The following is a 20,491-nucleotide window of genomic DNA, read 5'->3' on the forward strand; positions in this document are numbered from 1 at the left end:
ATAGAATAAAAAATTATCACTATATATTTTTATAATTACAAACAAAAATAGACATATATATATACTTTTTATTTTATAAGAAAAAAAATACCTTATCACGATATTTACAACTTAAAAGATATTGCAAATAAAATACAAAAAAAAAATTGAGAATAATTTGGTGTTACCTTTGGGAATGTAAACTAGAAGATAAGCATATAAAGTAAAAAGTGATATCATCCAAACTTTTAAAAAGAAACAAATAAAAGAGTAGAGGTATAGACACATTCGATGGAAATGAAAATAGACAATGAAGAAGAAGAGGATATAGAATCAGAAGGGTTGATAAAAAAAAAGAAAAATAATAAAAAAAAGCCAAATAATATCAATGTTAATCTTAATATTTTGAATAACAAAAAAAACTTTCATAGAAAAAATGCAAATGTAGGGAGACGAAAAAAAAATAATATAACTTCTTTAGAGTCATCCTTAAAAAATAATAATAATTATATTACTGACCCATATACTAAAGTTTGTATTAATACACATTATGATCAAGATAAAAATATAAATTATAATAATAGAGATATAAAAGAAAATAATGGGAATTTTATAAAAAGAAAGAAATGTGGTACTAAACAAATAAAAGACAATTATACAAATTATGATGAAAATCAAAATGGGATAAAAAAAAAAAATAAAAAAGTATTAGGAGATAATAAAATTGTGAATGTAAACATAAGAGGAAATAATAAGACATTGATTGAGGAGGAAAATAATAATATAGACATGATAGATAACAATAAACATGTTCGAAAAATAAAAATTAAAACTACAATAAATAGACCTGAAGAAAGAACAGTACCATGTATAAGTTATAGAAATAATAATTACCAATTAAAAATAGGATGGTGGAATTTAGGAAAAAAATTTAAACTATTTTCTAATATTGAAAAATGTAAAGAAAATATTAAAGAAAAATATTATAAAAATCGAAATAATTGTAAAAATATATCATCAACAATATCTACAAATAAATATTTTAATAAATTTTTACCTAACGAATATTTATATACACCAGCAACAAATATAAGTTATTTTAGAAGTAAAAATTCATTAAATATTAAAACAGATCCAGTTAGTGATTTTCACAAACTAAACTTAAGACCTATTACTGGTTTTATGCAATCATATAAGAAAGAGAAAGATCGAATAAATAAATCAAATCCTCGTGCTATAATAAAGGTATCAAAATATCCATACATACAAGATGGGTATCAAAACACATTAAATAATAATAAGTTTTCCAAAAAAAGCGGAGAAGTAAAAGATGGATTAAGTATAGGTAAAGCCAATGTTCTTATTTCAGATAAAAAAAATTCAAACTTAGATGATACTTTTGGCTTTTTTGCAAAAATATCGAAAAATGACAAACAAATGGAAGATCAACCAAAACCTAAAAGAGTTCAGATAAAATTGAGAAAGAGTAAATCAAATAATGAAGGAAAAAATGAAAAAAAAAAATTGAAAAAATGTAAAAATAAGTCAATCATAATAAAACAAAATAAAAGAAATTCTAGTGATGATTCTGATAATTTTCAAAATATCGAACATGTAAGAATAAAAGCAAAGAATCTAAACTGTTCAAACAAAAGAATAAATAGACATATAGAAATGACAAAAAATTCAGTATCACCATATGGATCTAATCTATTAACTGATGAAAGTTCTGTAAAAACAAAATCAGAAGAATTTTATAAATTACCGAAAACCGAACAAGAAGATTTATCTGAGGGTGATAGAGAAAAATCAGAAGAATCAAGTATGAGCCATTTATACAAATCAAATGAATCATGTACAAGCAGTTTTCCAAAATCAGTGTCTAGCTATGGAAAAAACCCTCATGAAATAAGAAAAAAAAATAAGTACACCAAAAAAAATATACCACCAAATTTTAATATTAAAATTAAATCGAATGCTAGAAAAAATAAAAAAAAAAAGAACAAATATAGTTATAGAAAATATAGTGGAGATATAAGCAGTATTGTTAGCAATTATAGTAATAGTATCGAGGAGTCAGGAAATGCGTCTTCTGTATATAGACACGAATCAGATAATAAACAAATGAAGTATTATAAAAAATATAATAACAAAAAAGAGAGTAATAGTTGTGAATGCAATAATAATTATGCTAAAAATATAAGCCAACTAAACAATGCAAATGTAAAAAATAAAATAAAAATATGTAGATATAAAAATGATAAAAAAAATTATAATAATACACAAAGCGATTTTTGTGTAAGTAGTGAAAATAAGTTAATGGAAAATTCCAAAGAATTAAATTATGATAAACATTTAGATCAAAATTTTAAAAATAACACAAATGAATGTTCTTCAGAAAATGGAACTATATCTAACGAATATACAGACTCAATCGGAATGGACAGCAAAAACAATTTAAGATATTGTAGCTTTGATGAGGAAAAAGAAAATAGTGAAAATTGTAATTGGCAACACTTTCAAAACTTTCAAAACTACGATGCTAATCGAAATTTTCAAATCAATGATAGTCATAAAAACATAAAAAGGTGTGACTCTTTTCAGCTGGAAAAAGAATATGATGACTATTTTTGCAAGTCTTAATGCAAACCAAAAGAAAAATAAAAAATGGAAAAATACATAGTTAGCATACCAAATTGTGTGCGTAATTTTATTTTTTAAATTATGCGTTTGATTATTTATAATATTTTTGTTTCATCTTTTTAGTACTCTTTATTTTTTTCTACATTAATTTTTACATGTTTTAATATATTTTTTGATTTATAATAACTATAAACTAAAATATTGAAAATTTCAAATTTAATTTTAATATATTAAAAAAATATTCGCAATTATCTCAATTTATCAAGCCATAATAATAATAATATGAAAATATTTTTATAAATAAATCATAGTATTAAATGTATTTTGAATGTAAACTAAATAAGCACTTTCTTTTTGTAACTTTTGCGTTATGTTATGATGTTGTAGAATATAAAAGACAAAAAAATAATTTAAAAATTAATTATAAATAATTTTTTCGTTTTTTTAATTCAAGCATGTAAATCTACCATAACTAATAATTATTCTGTTCACATACATATGTATATTTTTTTTTTTTTCAAATATGTATATATTTTTCAATGTGTGCAAAAAAATATATAGACGTTTGAATTGTCATACTTGTAAGGATTAATGACTCGAAATATGCTCTTAGAAAAAATTAAACTTATTGTAAAATAATTATTTTATTTAATATATATAATGAAAGTATTTTTTTACAACTATAAAATGACGTAAAAATTTAGTTTAATTTTTTTGTTTATTGTTTTTTTTTTACATAATTATAGTATTTTTTGTCAAATAATTTACAATTGTAAAATTTTGTTTTGTGTTGTTTCACGTTTTATAAGTATTGTCTTTTTTTTCGTAATTTCTTTGCTATACGAAAAGGAAGGAAAATTAAATACCTGTTTGTTATTATTTTTTTTTTGTGATTATATATATACAAATAAGATACTCATAATAAGTTATAAAAATTTTTTTTGTTATGTTGTGGGTATAGAAATATGGATATGTAGTAAAACATATTTTGCTTCGTTTTTTGTTTTTCCTTTATCGTTTTTGCTTTGTATCCATTAAACTTATTTTTGGAATATTCACAAGCGTATTTTATTTATTAAAATAATTAAAACAATCAAATAGTTAGTAAGGGCTAATATAGCACCTGGTCATAGGTGAGGCTTTATGGTATGACACAAGTAATAGTAGAAAATAATAGCAGAAAATAGCAAGTAAATATATATACCTACTTTTAAAAACCAAATGGAGAAAAAGACAAAAGAAAGGGGCATATATGGAAAAACTAATTTAGTGATTGAAAATCAAATTAATAATGCAAATAATTTAAAGTATGACGACGATAGTAAAAATAGTGTAGCATATTCCGATGAATGTAATACACCATGTTTTATAAATAGTAGTATGAAAGACAATAATAAAAAAAGAATAAAAATAAAAATAGGAAGTAATAGTTCAGATAATAAAATATATACAGAAAAAAAAGATAAAAGTTTTATTAAAAATATTGTTCAGAAAATAGAAGAAGCATATAAAAATCGAGGAAAAAATAATACAAAATGTATGATTCCGTCTAAATATAATTCTACATTTTATTTAAATGAATATTTAAATGTTGAGCCTACTAATAATGTATTATATAGACGTAGAATTCCAAATGAAACATTATATAAAAGTGATTTTAATAAAATTAATTTAAAGCCATTTATTCGATGTAATAGTTTACGAAATTTAAATAGTAATAATAATGAAGGGCCTTATAAAAATAATAAAGCTATTATAAAAATATCTAATGTTAGTCCATTTGAAGTTCTTGCAAGGAGTAACGCAAATAATTCATCTAAATATTTTCAACCTTGTAATTTTTACTGTTTAAATAAGCCAGATCATAATTTTAATGTCCCCAAAATTCCTCGAACACATTCTTTGCATAATACAAAAATAACTCAACGAAAAAATGCACAGAATGAGCATAATGAAAATAAAATCGGTTTGTGTTCTTTAAACAGACGTAATACATATAATTCATTTGGTAATCCAACAAATTATAATAACAGCAATAAGGAAACAAACAAAATAAGGCTACATATATCCAATGATAATAAAGAAAATAATCGAAGTTTAGTTTCAAAAAGGGATTCGAAACAAAAATATTATGATCATGATAGTTGTTTATCTAGCAATAATAGTAATGAATCAAAATATCATAAAAAAAATAAAAACAGAAATGAAAAAATCAAAACACATATATTCATCCCATCCAACACTTCAAAAAATGACAATATAAAGAATGAAAATAAGGATGAACATAATATGGTTAGTGTAAATACAAATAGACATAGCGATGCAACGAAGGAAGGAGAAGAACTTTGTTCTGATTATGGAAGTAGTGATATTTCTTTTAGGGAACCTTCGAAAAATACTTCTATAAAGCGTAAAAATATTATCAATGGGATAATAAAATGTGCCGATGTTGATACAAAAATAGATAGAAACAAAAAATCCGAATGTGCAGAAAATGATACAATGGTGAGCAGTCAGTATGAAAACGAGCATTTTGATACAGATAATAAATCAGAAGGTGAGAATCGCGCCTTATTTTATAATAAAAGGAAAGAAATGGATGACAATAACAAATTATGTTTATACAAACAGAAAGATGACTCATCATTATACAATAGATTTGACAATGATAAGAATACAAGTCGAAGTTATGAAGATAATTCATTTAATAGTGAAGATGATATTTATAATCATATGTCTAATACAACAGGATCTAGTAGAACCATAGACAATGGATCTAATCGAGAAAATAGCAAATTATCCTTAAAAATGGATGGAAAAAAAGAAAAAAGAAAATTAAATAATATTGAAAATTGTAATAATTTCTATATATTTAAAGGAGAAATGTTGAACATTTTGGATTATAAAGAAATAAAAGAAAAAAATTCAAAAAGCAATCATAGTAGTTTGACAAATAGTAAGATATATACAAGGGATGGATCAGATGAAAGTGATATATATTATAGCGATGATGACAGTGAAATGAATGAACGGTTTAAAAATTTAAAAACAAATACTATATCGGATAATATCAATAGGGGTAATAGCAAAAAATGTACAAACCATAGCCAAAGAAAATTAAAAACAAATTCACAAAATAAACTAAATACAAATAGATGGAATGATAGAAATAGTCAGAAAATTATGATATGTGATCGTAGTGTCAAAAATGGGAAATCTCTAAGTCCAAGCACAAAAAGTTATAGAAATATGTGTAGTGATATGAGATGCAAGAAATATAGCCAAACTTTAGGAAATGATGAAATAAAATCACAAAAATCAAAAAGGTCTATTTTAAATGAATTATTACCAATAGAAAATGATGATTATCAAAGTAGTGACAAATCAGAAAACCAAAAACAATCTCATACGTCTAAACAAAGCAGATCTAGTAAATATCAAAGTAAAGGACACAGTAAAAGTATCTATAGTGATAAAGACAATCATTTTTTGAATAATGAAAAAAGTAATAAACATGAATATAGACAAACACGATCAAAAAATATAGATAATAGTATATATCACACAAACACAAAATGTAGTAATAAGAGTAAGAAGGGGAATTATGATCGTTGTAAAAGCAATGATAATAGTATATTAAAAACAAGTAGAAATAATACTACTCATAAATCAAGTAATACACATTTAACTTGTTTTGATGAGGTAGAAAAAGATGACGATCGAAATTATGAAATATGTGAATATAATAAAGAATCAACAAACAATTTACTCCCAAATGAAAAAAAGAAAGTATATAAAACTAGTAAGGTTGTAGAAGGTTATAGGGAAGGGAGATTTCCATCAAACTATAATTTGTATAAAAAGAATGAGCATATTCAAAATAAATCAATGAATAGTGAAAATTATAAGGATTATGACAATGTGCCTAAGTATAAAGAAAAAAAGGAAATCAGATATTCTTCACATTATAGTGGTGATTCTAAACGGAATAAAAAAAAGCAAAGCAAACTACATAGTAATAATACTTATTATAAAAATTGTTGTAAACGAAGTGGTACAGCTTGTAGGGCAATTAAATCAGTAGACGAAATATATAAAAGAAATATATCAAATAGTTCTGAAAATAGTGAATATGAATATAAAAAGCCAGGAAAAAATGAAAACAGTTTTAAGAGTAAAAATAGTTTGAAAAAATCCAAAATAGGGATGAAAGGGATTAGTTCAAATTATATTAATGAAAAAAGGAATATATATGTATCAAATATTTTGGACGACGACCATGAAGAAAATAAACAAAATAAAACTAGTAGCAAAGAATTTCAGTCATCTAGAAGAGAGTATAAAAATACAAATAAAAAAATGAGCCATTTGAATAGACAAGATAGTATGAACTTTAATCCAGTAACTACAAGTAATAAGCATAGTACCATTGATAATATTCAAAAAGATAGATCTAAGATGTGTTCAAATTTAAATATAAATTATATGAGTAAGGAAAAGAATATCAAATCAGTTTGTGAATCATCCCATAATAGTCCCAATGATAGTATCTACTACGATTATAAAAATAAGCCAAGAAGAAATTTAAAAAGTATGTATGATGTAAAAAATGAAGCAGTAAAATCAAGACATGAAAATTTTTATGAATATAATGGCAAAAAAAACATATCTAATGCTAATTATAAGTCAGTAGAAAATTCAAATAAAGTAGAGAATAAAAGTATGCATGAAAATAGTATTTATGATAGAGGAATATCCAAAAAAAGTTCAAGAAATCGAAGTAAAAATTATGTAAGCTCTAACCATATAAATAGCAATAATAGCAATAGTTGTAATATAATGTGTTTGGAAGATAAACAAATAACAAATGATATAGATATAAATATAAAATACAAAAAAGATAAAACATTTGATTCTGATTCTAATAAGAAGAATAAAAAAAAGCAAAGAAGAAGGGATCTTAGTCGATTCGTAGAAAATAGTCACTACTTAGATAGCAATAATCAAGATTGTAAAAGTTATAAAAATAAATATGATAAAATCAGTTCTTCAAAAATGGGGAGTATGACGTGTGCAGAAAATGAAAATTCATTTCAAAAAAATAATGAATATATAGATTTATATAGTAAAAAAAATCGATCAAGCAAAAATTACACTACTATTTCATATAAAGATGATAATAGTAAAAATGGTGGGGAAAAAATATCAAGTAAAATAAATGAAGAGAAAATAATATATTATACTGATATATCAGATTCAGAAAAATCAAAAAGACGACATTCAAAAAGGGATGAAAACTTTTCTAAGATTAGATTATCCAATTATTCCGACAAAAATAGTAAAAGCAATAGATCTATAAAAAGGACAAAATCAATGAATGAAAAAATAAATAAAACAGACTTAAATTCAAATGATGTTCATAAAGAATCAGTTATATCAAATCGAAATAAAACAAACGAATTTGAAAAGGAACAATTATATAATTCAAATAAAAAAAATAGAGAAACAAATATGACATACTATTCTAATAGTGAAAATGAGGGTAACATATGCACTGATTTAAATGTTCAAAAACAAAAATCAAGATCCTCACAAATTTCGAACAGTTTTAATAGGATAAGAAGTAAAAGCAAAGAGAAAACCGTAAGTAAAGAAATAAATATCAATGGGAGTTATATTATAGATAAAAATTGTAGACAAAATGAAAATAATAATGAAAAGGATTTAGAAAAATGCCAAGATAATAATTCTTTACGAAATATGGATAATCAAGTAGTACCTAATAAACCGTCTATAAAACTGGAATCAAAATGTTCAGAAAATGAAGTTTTACCAATAACTTTTGAAGGTGGTGAGCATAAAAATGGTGGATATAATAATTGCCTTACTTCCGATGATATAAAAGACAAATGCTTGTATAATAATAAGTATAAAGAAAATTTGTCAGAAACAAATAATAGTGGTAATACCCCAACTGATCATGCAGTTTTAAAAAATATGTCTATGCCATGTGAAAATAATAATGTAGAACGCGGAATAAGCAATTTTCAGATGGGGCCTATAAATGGTGTTATAGGTTTGAATAAAGCCAATGAATATATGAGGGAAGAATTAAATTACTATTTATCAAATAATAATAATGATAATAATTTGAGAAAGTTACCAAGCATTCAAGTAAGTTCCAAAAAGGTTATTACTGAAGTTATTACAAAGCATGATACATATGAAAAGGATAAAGAAGATACATTTAAAAAACCTTCTCCTAATTTAAACAATGATAAAAGTTTTACAAATGCTATAAATCATCAAAGCAATATGTGCATAAGTAATAATGGTACTAGTACTGAAAATTTACAAAATAAAAATAGTCCTTTAAATAATATACCAATTATAAATAATAATTCAATAAATAGAAAGTTTATACCAATGAATAATAAAATTGATGCTCCTAAAAGTTGTGTCTTACCTTTTGAACAAAATAATTCGTTTCAAGAAAATGGCACAAAGGATATAATAAAACATACTTATTCAAATCCAGAAATTGAAGAAAAAAAAAATGAAATTTTATATAATCATGGTAATAATATAATATATGAACAAAATATGGGAAACAATGGTATGGCTAGTTACGATAATTTGAATACTAACAAAAATACAAACTATTTTGGACAGGGAAAAATTGTAAATACAAATGAAGTTAGTAACATTCACAATAACAAGAATAACATAATTTATGATAATATAAATAATTGTTACATGATGAATAGAAATGTAATAAAGAATCCAATGATAAATCAAACACAAGCAATATCTGAGCCAATAAATCCTAACTATGGTCGTAATTTTTATTCTGCATATTATAATAATAAAGCATTTAGTGTTCCCAATATAGGAACTCAAAATATGAATATTCCTATATATAATAATCAAGTACCAAATATAATTGATAACAATAAAATGGGAATTATTGCAGGCACTAACCAACCAATTCAACAAACACATCCTCAAGATTTTAGAAAGTTTGGCACATATCCCGTAATAATAACTCAGAATCCGAATAGCAGCGCAAATAATAACATAAAGAATAATAATCCTATTAGTAATGACTTGGAAAAATTAAATACTGACAAATTTTCGAATAATAAATATTTTTTTTATGAAAATGGTCAAGCATATATAATTGGAGATAATAAAGTGAATAACCCAAGTTTAGTAAAAAGTATGAGTAGCTATGCAGTACCAAATTCATGCCCTTCATATAAAAATATATAATTAATTAATTAAAAAAATGATAAAAATATAAAGTACTTATTGCGAATGTTATTAGTACATAAAAATTTACCATTATATGTATAAGCATAATAAAGACACATATCTTTTTATTATAAATTAAATATTTCAATTGCTAGTATTAGTAAATTAAAACAACACTAAATAGTTTACACATATTTTTATTCACACACATATATAACTTATTATTTTTTTTTTTGTTTCCTTCCTTTTTTGTATAATTACACATATCTGATAAAATTAAGTACTTTTTTAAAAATACTTGCAATTTTTATTTATAATTTTTTTAATAATATAATTGTATAAATATTTTCAATTTTCAGTTGTATCAATTATGCAAATTTTTTGTTTGTGATTTTTTTTTTGTTTTAATTATTTTAACTAAAAAATTTGTTTAATTGAACAAAATCTTTGTCTATATATTTATTGTTTTATTAATTTTTTTTTATTTAATAAACAAATATGTTAATGTGTGTTTACATAATGGACAAAGGGGTTATTCAATCAAATAACGAAAAAATAAAGGAATAAAAATAAAGAAATAAAAATAAAGAAATAAAATAAAGGAATAAAAAATAGACGAATAAAATAACGTCATAAATGAATTGATGGGAGACGGGGTAAAAATTGCTTAGTAGCAAAATGAATTAATTTGAATGTCATGCCATCGTATAGCATATTTTACCTCCTTAAATAGGTTATGATAAGCTCGTATATAATATTACAAATACGGAATACAGCTGATTATTATGTTTATGCATATGTCATACATATACACATTTTGTTTATTTTGGAACTGGATTAAGCCATTGTCCACCTTGGCCATAAGCTGAAGCAACAACTTGTGCTACTTTTCTTTGTTTGTGATTCATATATACCATATACCATGCTTTATATCCTAAATAAAAAACTAGTCCCATACCAAATGGATTGGCCCACCACCAATACCTATAATGATAGCTATATAGTAGAGAAAGTGAAAAAAATATGTGTGCACATATCCATAAAATTATAAACATATTATAGTTATATAATTTATTTAATGAATAAAACAAACTTACACTCTAGCAACTTGGGCAATCTGTGTATTCGTAAATTCTGCCATACCATTGTATAAATGTATTATTTGCTTATCTTTACAATCTACCCACATTCTTTTCCATGTTTTGGGATTTATCCCTCTCCCCATCATAGCAATATATCTTTGTATATGAAACCCCATTTTTTTATAAAACTATTATATATGAAAAATATGTTATTTATAAGTTTCGAAAAAGAAAAAAATATACATCCAATTTATTGTAACATAATGCTAATTAGTCCTTGACTACTTTTAATTTGGCATATTATAAAACTTGCATAAGCTTTTATACTTTCAATTGTAAATTAAAAATGGGGATACATACATAATCATTATTACTGCTTAATGATATATATACATAATAAGATAATTATGATATTATTTTATTTTCGTAATATACTATGTGTATATTATAAATAAAGCATGTATAAGATTTTATGTTTGCCATATAAAATATTTTTTTCCTTTTTTTCAAGTTTTTTATGAACTGTTAATAAATTTTTGAAAATTTTAAAATACTTAGGGTGTGCCAAAAAAAGGGGGAAATAATACATTAGTATTTGGCAAATATTATATTTTGTATGTTTTGTATGTTATGCTTTTATTAGTACATTCATTTCGTATGAATTGTAAAATAAAAAAGTGTGTATACTTAAAAGGATTAACACAGTATGTATATTTTTTAGTGATTGGGTATACAGCTTTGTATAAGGACAATTAAAATTAAAAAAAATAAATACTATTGTATATGGTGAATAAAATCACAAATCTTTGGATAATTAAATTTATATTTTTTTTAATAAAAAGTTATACCATCATTTTTGACAAAAAGAATAAGCATATAAAGTCCAACGGCAATATTAGCGACAAATAATGTGCAGAATATTTATATATATATATATAATTTTTTTTGATTTTTATTTAAAATTGCTTAGTTTGTGTATTAGATCATTTCAAATGGATAATTTTTATACCCACAATATAGGGCGCATATACGCAAATAAGTAAGTAAATGAATGAATAAATAAATAAATGAATAAATAAATAATGAATGAATAAAAATAGGGTAAAAAAAAGCACAGGCATAATATACTGTGTGTATACAGAATGGAACAAAGCGTTTACTTTTTCCGCAATAGCCACTGTAATTAAATATGGTTATTATTTTAAGAATATTTAAAAATAAAACATATTACATAAAACTTTATATTTAAAAAAAAGGGATAAATAAGTCAAATAAAAAAGCTAAACAAACTATTAAGAAATATAATTATAATAATTCTTTTTGTGTTTTTATAATGGCGTCTTTCCATAGTGTAGTATAAGTTATGTTCTTTTTAATACAGTATAATTTTAATTTAAGTTGTACTTTTTTAATAATAAATTCAGACATTGATTGAATATTTGAACTTTTATTATATTGATATGATAGGGCCCCTAAACCTACTACCCATGTTGCAATTATATTATCGTCATTTGAAAAAAAATCATAAGCTCTTGTTTTTGTAAATATTGTGAAGGATTTATATGGATTGATATTGTGTGGATTGTTATAAAATTCGTTTGATTTAATTTTTTGTTGTTTAAGTTTTTCTTTATTTTTTTTTTCAATAAGCCAATATACAGGTCTACTATTTAAACCATATTCTATAGACGTGATATCCTAAAAATGTTAAAAAAACAAATGGAATTAAAAGTGTGTAAATAAAAATACGAGCATAAATACAACATAAATATGTGTGTGTGCATACCTGAATGTCTATCAATTTTTTTTTTTTGAATTTTTTATGACTAATATTTTTAGACCAAGTTATGAAACGATTGTCTATCATTTTCATATAAATTAGTACAGGCTTATGAGTGAAACTATGAAATTTACATTTATATATTAATGTTCCTTTATCCATTTTTTGTATTTGTTTGATAATTGGTTTATCATTTAATCGACCTTGGCCGTTTGATAATAATATGGTCCTTTTTTTAATATTATCTTTTTGCATAGATATGTGTGTAATTTTATTTCTTAATTGTTCAATATATTCATTGGCTAGTTCAACATTATTAATATTAGTTTCATACATTTTTAATAATTCATCATCGAATTTATTTTGCATTATTTTATTATGTTCAATATATTCGTCATCTCTTTTTTTAATAATATCAACAATTGGATTTAAAATATTTGTGTCTAATATTTTAATTATATCATCATATATATTATCATTATCTTGTAATTTTTGTTTAATTATGTTTGAATTTTCTTTAAGATAGCTAGAATATTTTAATATATCTTCTTCATTAAGTTTAAATATTTGCATCATTTTATTAATAATACATAATAGGTTGTCAATTTTGGGAATATAAAATTCACCACCATCATTATTTTTGATATTCTTTTGAGTTATATCTTTTTGTTTACCTCTAAGGTTTTCGTTTTCTTCTGTTAAAATTTTATTTTGGTTTTTAATTTCGTTGATTTCTTTGTTTTTATCATTTATTTCTTTTTTTAATTGTTCATTTTCCTTTTTATTTTTTTCAAACAAATTAACTAGCTTAAAATATTCTTCTTTTTTTTCATTAAATGCTTTTTCTTTATCTTCAGCATCTTTTATATATTCATAAATTTGGCCTTGCATTTCTTCATTTTTTTTAGTTAATATATTTATTTCTTGAGTTAGTTTTAAATTTTCTTCACTTTTAATTTGCATAATTGCAGATAAATTTTCGATTTTTGTTTGTTTTTCTTTATAAGCATCAACATATGATATTCTATGTTCATCTAATTCTTGATACATATTAAACAGTTTATTATATTTGGCTTCTAAATTTTTTATTAACAGTTCATAATGTTGTATAGTTAAGTTGTCTTTTTCTTTTACTTCCATAAGGGTATATGTATTATCATGTAAATCTTTGATCCTATCATTCAATATTTCTTTTTTATTTTCTAATATATTGACTTTTTCTTTTAATAATGTAGCAAATTTTGTTCCTTCTTTATTTTTTAATATTGTCCCATTATTATTATTTTTATAATTCTCTATACTTCCATCATTATTTGAATATAAAGTTGTACTAGATCCATTATCTTTCAAATTAACAATTGAAGGGATAGGCACATATGTATTTGCACTATTAATTGTGGATTTGTAATGATTATAATTATCATTTTGAGGATATTCATCATCACTTATACTACTATTGCTAATATTGTCATTATGTTGAAATTTATGATGTTCTGTATTTTTTACATTTTTCACATTTCTATCTAATGTACGTAATTCATTGATATTTTCTTTATTTTCAAACTTTCTCGTCAATTTTATTTTTTTTTTATTTATTTCTTTTTTATCACCAATATAATTGTCAATATTATGTCCGTAGTTCTTTTCCTTCCATCTTGAATTATTATCTTCACTTTCCTCAACACTCATATTTTTTCCTTTATTTTTTTTTTTGCCATGATAATTTACTTGTATATTATCATTTGAATCGTCAGTGTCTATAGTTTTATATTTATTTGCATTTCTATTGTCATATAAATTGGTATGGCCTACTATTTCACTTAAATTGTCTGACATTTCATTACTTGAATCAGTAAGTAAGTAACTATTTTTTATATTAACACTATTGGTAGTATCATTTTTTTTCCTTACAATTTTTATGGGCTTCTTTTTGTTAATATGGATAGAATTGACATGATTTTTAGACAAGGTTTTATCAAAATGATCATCGTTTAAATATATTTGAATGTCTTTTTTATTATTATAATTTTCTTTTAATTTTTGATGATTTATATTATCAACCTGGTTGATGTTCTCATAACTATTGCTTAGTTTGTCATCATCTGATTCAGTAATGTAATAATTTTTTTCATTTTTTTTTTTTTTTTTTTTTTCATCTAATGAGCTATCACTTGAGTATGCCTTTTCATTATTTTCTTCATTGTCTAATTTATCATTATTTAAAAAAGAAGAATTATTATTTTTTAATTTTTTAGACCATTGAATTAATAATTCTCTTTCTTTTTTTAACTTTCTAAGTGGATCTAAACTATCTTTATCTTCTTCTTCTCCCTTCTTGTTCATCTTAAAGTCTTCATCACTATCACTATGGTTTTTGAGATTCATTTCAACTTAAAAAAAAAAAAATCTTTAGTAATGACTTGTATATATTTAAACAAACGGTTTTAAAATAGCTTATGCTAAAGCATATACAAAATGTGAAAAAATAAAAAAAAAATGTAACGATCTAAAAGTGTAATACAAAAAGAATTGTCCCTAAAGGGGAGTCATATGTATTTATTAAAACAAACAAGAAATAACTAAACGTGCACACATATTATACTACATGATATATTTAAGTTGTATATATTACAATTATTTTATATATAATATTTACATTGATAAACATAAATATCTTTGACAATGTATCGGATTAATGTCTTTATATTATAAAAATATAAAAAAACAATAATTTAAAAAAATTAAGTGAAAAATGTGTATAATATTGACATCAAAAAAAGGAAAACAGGAAAAATAAAACATTGAAAAAAAGGAAAACAAAATAACAAAAAAAATGTTCAAGAATATGTGTATATTTAATATACAAATTTAATAATGTTTATTCCAATTTGGATTTAATAAATTATGGATTATTTATATGTACAAATTATTTTTACTCTTTATTTTTTTTTACTTAAAATATATTCATATTTTTATTATTTCTATTATTGGTAGCATAGTCTTATATTTGTTTTTACAAGTATACACAAATTGTTGAAAATACCATTATATTCTTTTTTTTCTTTTTAATTAAACTATTTCAAAAAAATACCATTTTTTAGTGTGCATTAAGATCGTAAAAAATTTTAGCCTTAATGGATTTTAAATTAGCATACTATGATTAGGCATGAAACATAATAAATATACAATAACACATATAATGAAAAATGTAAAATTTATAAATTCGAAAAAAAGTACCTTAAATAAAATATGTATGAATTAATATAGCCAAATAAAAGGCATTAAAAATATTGTAAGTTACAGGGAAGGTATTAACATATCTAAGATTTACGCTAAGTTTATGCTAAGTTTATGCTAAGCTTATGCTAAGTTTATGCTAAGGAACCATTTTAAAAATATACAAGAAAACAAAATTGATGATACATGATTTCCTCAACCTATTCATATATCACCTTAGGTTATATATTAACTAAAGGAGCAGGTGAAAATAATAAAAAATGAATAGTGAACTAAGGAAAATTGTACATACATATGGAATTGAATATATATGCGAAAAAAAGAAAAAACAACATATTCTTTTATATATAATAATATTATTTTCTATATATTATATATACTACTTATATTTGGTAAGCATATAATATTATTAACCTTGCTCATATAAATGTGTGTGAATTTTATTTGAAAATTATTTTTTCTTATTACAAATTAGGCATTTATATGATAAAATTGTTTTATATATTTAAACCATAAAATAAATCAATAAAAAAAATGGTGTAAAGAATATGCTTAATTATTTATTTTTTTTTTCTCTCCTTTTACATAATTTATTAGGGATATAAAAAAGGCATTCTTATTATCAATGAAGTTCAAATATTTATTTTATGTTTCTACATATTGCTAATCATAGCATATTTAAACAATTATAGCATTGGTTTGTTTTATATAAAGAAAAGTCTATACACATTTAAATGTTCATCTTACTATATTTCAGTATGCATACACCATTCCGTACCTGTGTGTGTGTGTGTAACATATATGTATGTATTACTCCCATTTTGTAACTTTATGAAATTATTTTTTTTACCTTTTATTATTTCCTCAGAGAAATTATTTTTAATAAATAATGTTGGCATACAAATTGAGAAAAATAGTTGGCTGCACCATTCTCTAAAATTTGTTTGTATAAGCGATGTAAAAAGAATTTTCATTAATGAAGTAAAAAAAAGGATATAAAATTGTAGTAATAATCATCATAATAATAATGATAGTTTTATACCATATTATGTAACTTCTTTTTCTTTACTTTTTACAAGGCGATATACATTTTTGAAATATGCCCAAACCTATGCATTGTCCTTAAAAATACAAAATCCCTAGTTCTTTTCGAGGTATGCAAAAAAATAAACCTACCTAATATGATCACTTTTGTAAATATAGACAGATATATTAATAAAATAACTTTTTTTAAATATATACACATATTAATAAAATAACTTTTTTAAATATATACACATATTAATAAAATAACTTTTGTAAATATAGACAGATATATTAATAAAATAACTTTTTTAAATATATACACATATTAATAAAATAACTTTTTTAAATATTAGGATTATCGCTTAGGAATTAAAAACTTGGTTATGATTTATAGAGACATAAAAGGTGTTGTTTTTGGTGAACATAATTTAGAATTGAAAAATATTAAAGCTGTGGATGTAGAAGAGAAAAATAATGATATAGTAAGAGAGCAAGAGGAAGGATATAAAGAGAAAAATATTATTGATGAAGAAAGTAATTCATTATCAAGTAATACATGTAGTTCGAACAATAGTTATGTAAATAATGATAATATTTATAAATTTATCCAATCAAATTGTTTTGAAAATTGTATAATTAAAAATAAAATTAATAAAAATAATATAATGAAGACATTTGACGTGCATATTAGTAAAAAGTTAGCTCTTGAAATTATGAATAGCTAACTAATTTTTTATTTGATTTATTTTTTAATTCTTAAATATTTCTTCTTATTTTTTAATAACATATATCTTTTATAATTTCATTTAATTTTAGTCCACTTCATACTTATTGTGTTTATTTTTATTGACTATTTTTTACACTAACCGATATTTTTTATTTTTTCGTTTTTTTGTTTTTTTTTCAAAAATGAAAGGAAAAAAGACAATTATAAAAATAATATAGACATTATATTATTAAATATTTTAAATGAATAAATAAAGTAAACATTTCTCATGTAATTGCATGTAATAACAGTTACAAAGCTAATAATATTTCTTAACATTTTTTATATATGTCTAAATAGCAAAATGGGAGAGTATACAAAAAAGGTACCTATTTTTAACGATTATGAAACAAAAAAAGATTTATTAAAATTTTTATGGTTGAAAGAAAATGATGATAATGATAAAAATTCAAAGAAAAACAATGACGATGTTAAGTTTATAAGTAAATAAGAAAATTAAAAAAAAGTATATTAATAAGACATGCAAACACATATATATATATACATCCATAAAAATACCCATTTTTTTGTTCTATACAATTTTATAGTAAAAAAAAGAGAAACAATGAAAGACATTCTAAACCACCGTCCTGATTTAAGTTAACTTAGTGCATACACATATAAATTTGTTTGGCTTGTTCTACACATTTTTTTATCTCGTCATATGTATTGCATATACATGTGTTTATATAAATATTTATGATAGTTTACTTTTTTCTCTTAATCTGAAAAATTAACATAAGATACGAGGACACAAAGAGATATATTATCTGAAAGAAAAGTATATTTCATTCTACAAATTTGTATTATTAGTTAATAAACAAATTATGTTACATATTATATGTCATAAAATTTGGATTATTTATTTATTACTTTTTTAAAAGGCGATACTGAAGGAAAATAATCTTGAAAACTATTATGAATATGAAAAGGAGTTTCCATTTTTTGTTGATCAAGTTGTAATTAAACCAGAAGTTACAAGAAATATAAAGGAAGTACTAAACAATCCATATGGTTAATAAAATAATAAAAAAATGTAGAACATAAATATTTATTAACATTTATATAAACATAATAATTTTTTTTATACATCTTTTTAGAACAGGATGAGACTACTAAAATTCGGCTTTCTGAAGATATCAAAACAAAAACGACATTATTAGAAATGCGAAAAAAAATGTTTATCAAAGAATTACGTACGTTTTAGTTAAACAAAAAATGTTTATATATATTTGTAAAGATAATATATTTACTTATGTTTATTTATGGAACCATATCTATTGGGCCTTTTTAATATTTGCTTTCTTTTTAGGCAGAAATAATATAAAAGGTATACAAATAAAGACATTTTTTTCTGACCAGACATAATAAGGTGTTTTCAAAAAAATTGATTATTTTTTTATGTAGATAATGAAGAATATATACAAAAGACATGGTTTTTAGACCCTGAAAAAAATTATTTGTATAAATAAATACGTCTAAAAAGTTGCAAATATTTATTTATGTATATTTTAAAATGTGTACTAATCTTAAGAAATAACCAAATGATTGAAATTCCCATTTTTAGGGACGCGGTAAAAAATAAAAACAAGTTGCTAACCCTAAAAAATTATGGATTTGGACAAGAATACTCTGAATATATATTTTCATATCCTGACATAAAAGCAAGTATGTTATATTCTGTCAAAAAAATGTTCGAAAAATTGTCTGAAAAAATAGGGGGTATATATGGTGAAATAGTGTGCTTACGCCTGTCTGAATATTACAACCACTTTAATATTTGCTACAATAATTTGTAACTTTTTATTTTTTGTAATAAAAAAGAAGGAAGAGGGGGATATGCTAGCGAAATAATTAAATTAAATATCAAACAAAAATCGAATGAAAAAAAAAAAAATTGGGTAAAAACTAAAACAATGTTATAATTTTCTCCTATGACAACATAAATTTATATTAATACATTTTTTACTTATTTTATATTTCATTTTTTTATCTTATTTTACATTTCATTTTTTTATCTTATTTTTAATAAAGACTGTAGAAAATATAAGAGGTAATTTAGTTTATAAAAATATTTAAAAATGGGATATAATAAACAGGTAGCCACAAAATATTATATAAACACTATTTATAATAATATATTTTTTTATTTAAAGATTTTCTTACAAATAAAAGCCCTGGAATAAGGTATGTAAATGTTTTGCTTATTATATTACATTTAAAAATTGTGATATAAAAATAACAACATTTTAACATTTTCCTATTTTTAGAGAGCCAAAAGGGGGTATATAGGATAAAATAAACAAACAATACACAATATATTAAAATATATATAGTTGCACACATATTTTATGTATTTTTTTATTTTTTAAGTTTTCCTTATGCAAAACAGATTGAAATATATTAACACCACTAGGGATAGCCATAAATTGGACAATTATTTAAAAGTAATATTATTTTTTTTTTTAAATAATATGTAAAAATATTTTCCTTTTTTTTCATATTCCTATAAATATAGCACCACTTGTATTATTCAATTATAGACAAAGCCCAAAATCATTTTGAGATATAAAGGATTTCAAAAAATCATTTAAAGGTGTTAGTAAATATGGAAATATTATAAGCTATGCTGTTCAAACATAAATTGTTGCACAAAAAAAATGGATAAGTAAAAACAAAAGGTATGAATTAATATGGTCACAAGATAAAGCTAGCCATTTGGTT

The 20,491-nt window shown here is 22.4% G+C and overlaps 6 protein-coding genes across 6 annotated transcripts; 4 read left to right on the forward strand and 2 right to left on the reverse strand.

Moving 5' to 3' along the window:
* Positions 1–270: 270 nt before the first annotated feature.
* Positions 271–2,622, forward strand: PVVCY_0903940 (conserved Plasmodium protein, unknown function; the record flags this gene model as incomplete). Its single annotated transcript, XM_008626729.2, has 1 exon — positions 271–2,622. The coding sequence occupies one exon, from the start codon at positions 271–273 to the stop codon at positions 2,620–2,622; it is 2,352 nt and encodes a 783-aa protein (XP_008624951.2).
* A 1,221-nt stretch (positions 2,623–3,843) lies between these two features.
* PVVCY_0903950 (conserved Plasmodium protein, unknown function) lies at positions 3,844–9,894 on the forward strand (the record flags this gene model as incomplete). Its single annotated transcript, XM_008626730.1, has 1 exon — positions 3,844–9,894. One exon carries the CDS (start codon positions 3,844–3,846, stop codon positions 9,892–9,894), a length of 6,051 nt encoding a protein of 2,016 aa, XP_008624952.1.
* Positions 9,895–10,697: 803 nt separating this feature from the next.
* Positions 10,698–11,134, reverse strand: PVVCY_0903960 (conserved Plasmodium protein, unknown function; the record flags this gene model as incomplete). The annotated part of the gene is made up of 2 exons (XM_008626731.1): positions 10,698–10,872; positions 10,974–11,134. 2 exons carry the CDS (start codon positions 11,132–11,134, stop codon positions 10,698–10,700), a joined length of 336 nt encoding a protein of 111 aa, XP_008624953.1.
* Positions 11,135–12,263: 1,129 nt separating this feature from the next.
* PVVCY_0903970 (conserved Plasmodium protein, unknown function) lies at positions 12,264–15,123 on the reverse strand (the record flags this gene model as incomplete). The annotated part of the gene is made up of 2 exons (XM_037634366.1): positions 12,264–12,656; positions 12,745–15,123. 2 exons carry the CDS (start codon positions 15,121–15,123, stop codon positions 12,264–12,266), a joined length of 2,772 nt encoding a protein of 923 aa, XP_037490468.1.
* A 1,112-nt stretch (positions 15,124–16,235) lies between these two features.
* On the forward strand, positions 16,236–17,726 carry PVVCY_0903980 (phosphatidylinositol N-acetylglucosaminyltransferase subunit H, putative; the record flags this gene model as incomplete). The annotated part of the gene is made up of 5 exons (XM_008626733.2): positions 16,236–16,367; positions 16,573–16,672; positions 16,844–16,956; positions 17,055–17,129; positions 17,355–17,726. 5 exons carry the CDS (start codon positions 16,236–16,238, stop codon positions 17,724–17,726), a joined length of 792 nt encoding a protein of 263 aa, XP_008624955.2.
* Positions 17,727–18,071: 345 nt separating this feature from the next.
* On the forward strand, positions 18,072–20,059 carry PVVCY_0903990 (conserved Plasmodium protein, unknown function; the record flags this gene model as incomplete). Its single annotated transcript, XM_008626734.2, has 12 exons — positions 18,072–18,210; positions 18,316–18,366; positions 18,511–18,548; positions 18,652–18,781; positions 18,868–18,963; positions 19,080–19,097; positions 19,175–19,229; positions 19,335–19,435; positions 19,592–19,668; positions 19,802–19,820; positions 19,924–19,954; positions 20,038–20,059. 12 exons carry the CDS (start codon positions 18,072–18,074, stop codon positions 20,057–20,059), a joined length of 777 nt encoding a protein of 258 aa, XP_008624956.2.
* Between the last annotated feature and the right edge of the window lie 432 nt (positions 20,060–20,491).

The sequence above is a fragment of the Plasmodium vinckei genome, assembly GCF_900681995.1.
Source record: "Plasmodium vinckei vinckei genome assembly, chromosome: PVVCY_09".
NCBI lineage: Eukaryota > Apicomplexa > Aconoidasida > Haemosporida > Plasmodiidae > Plasmodium > Plasmodium vinckei.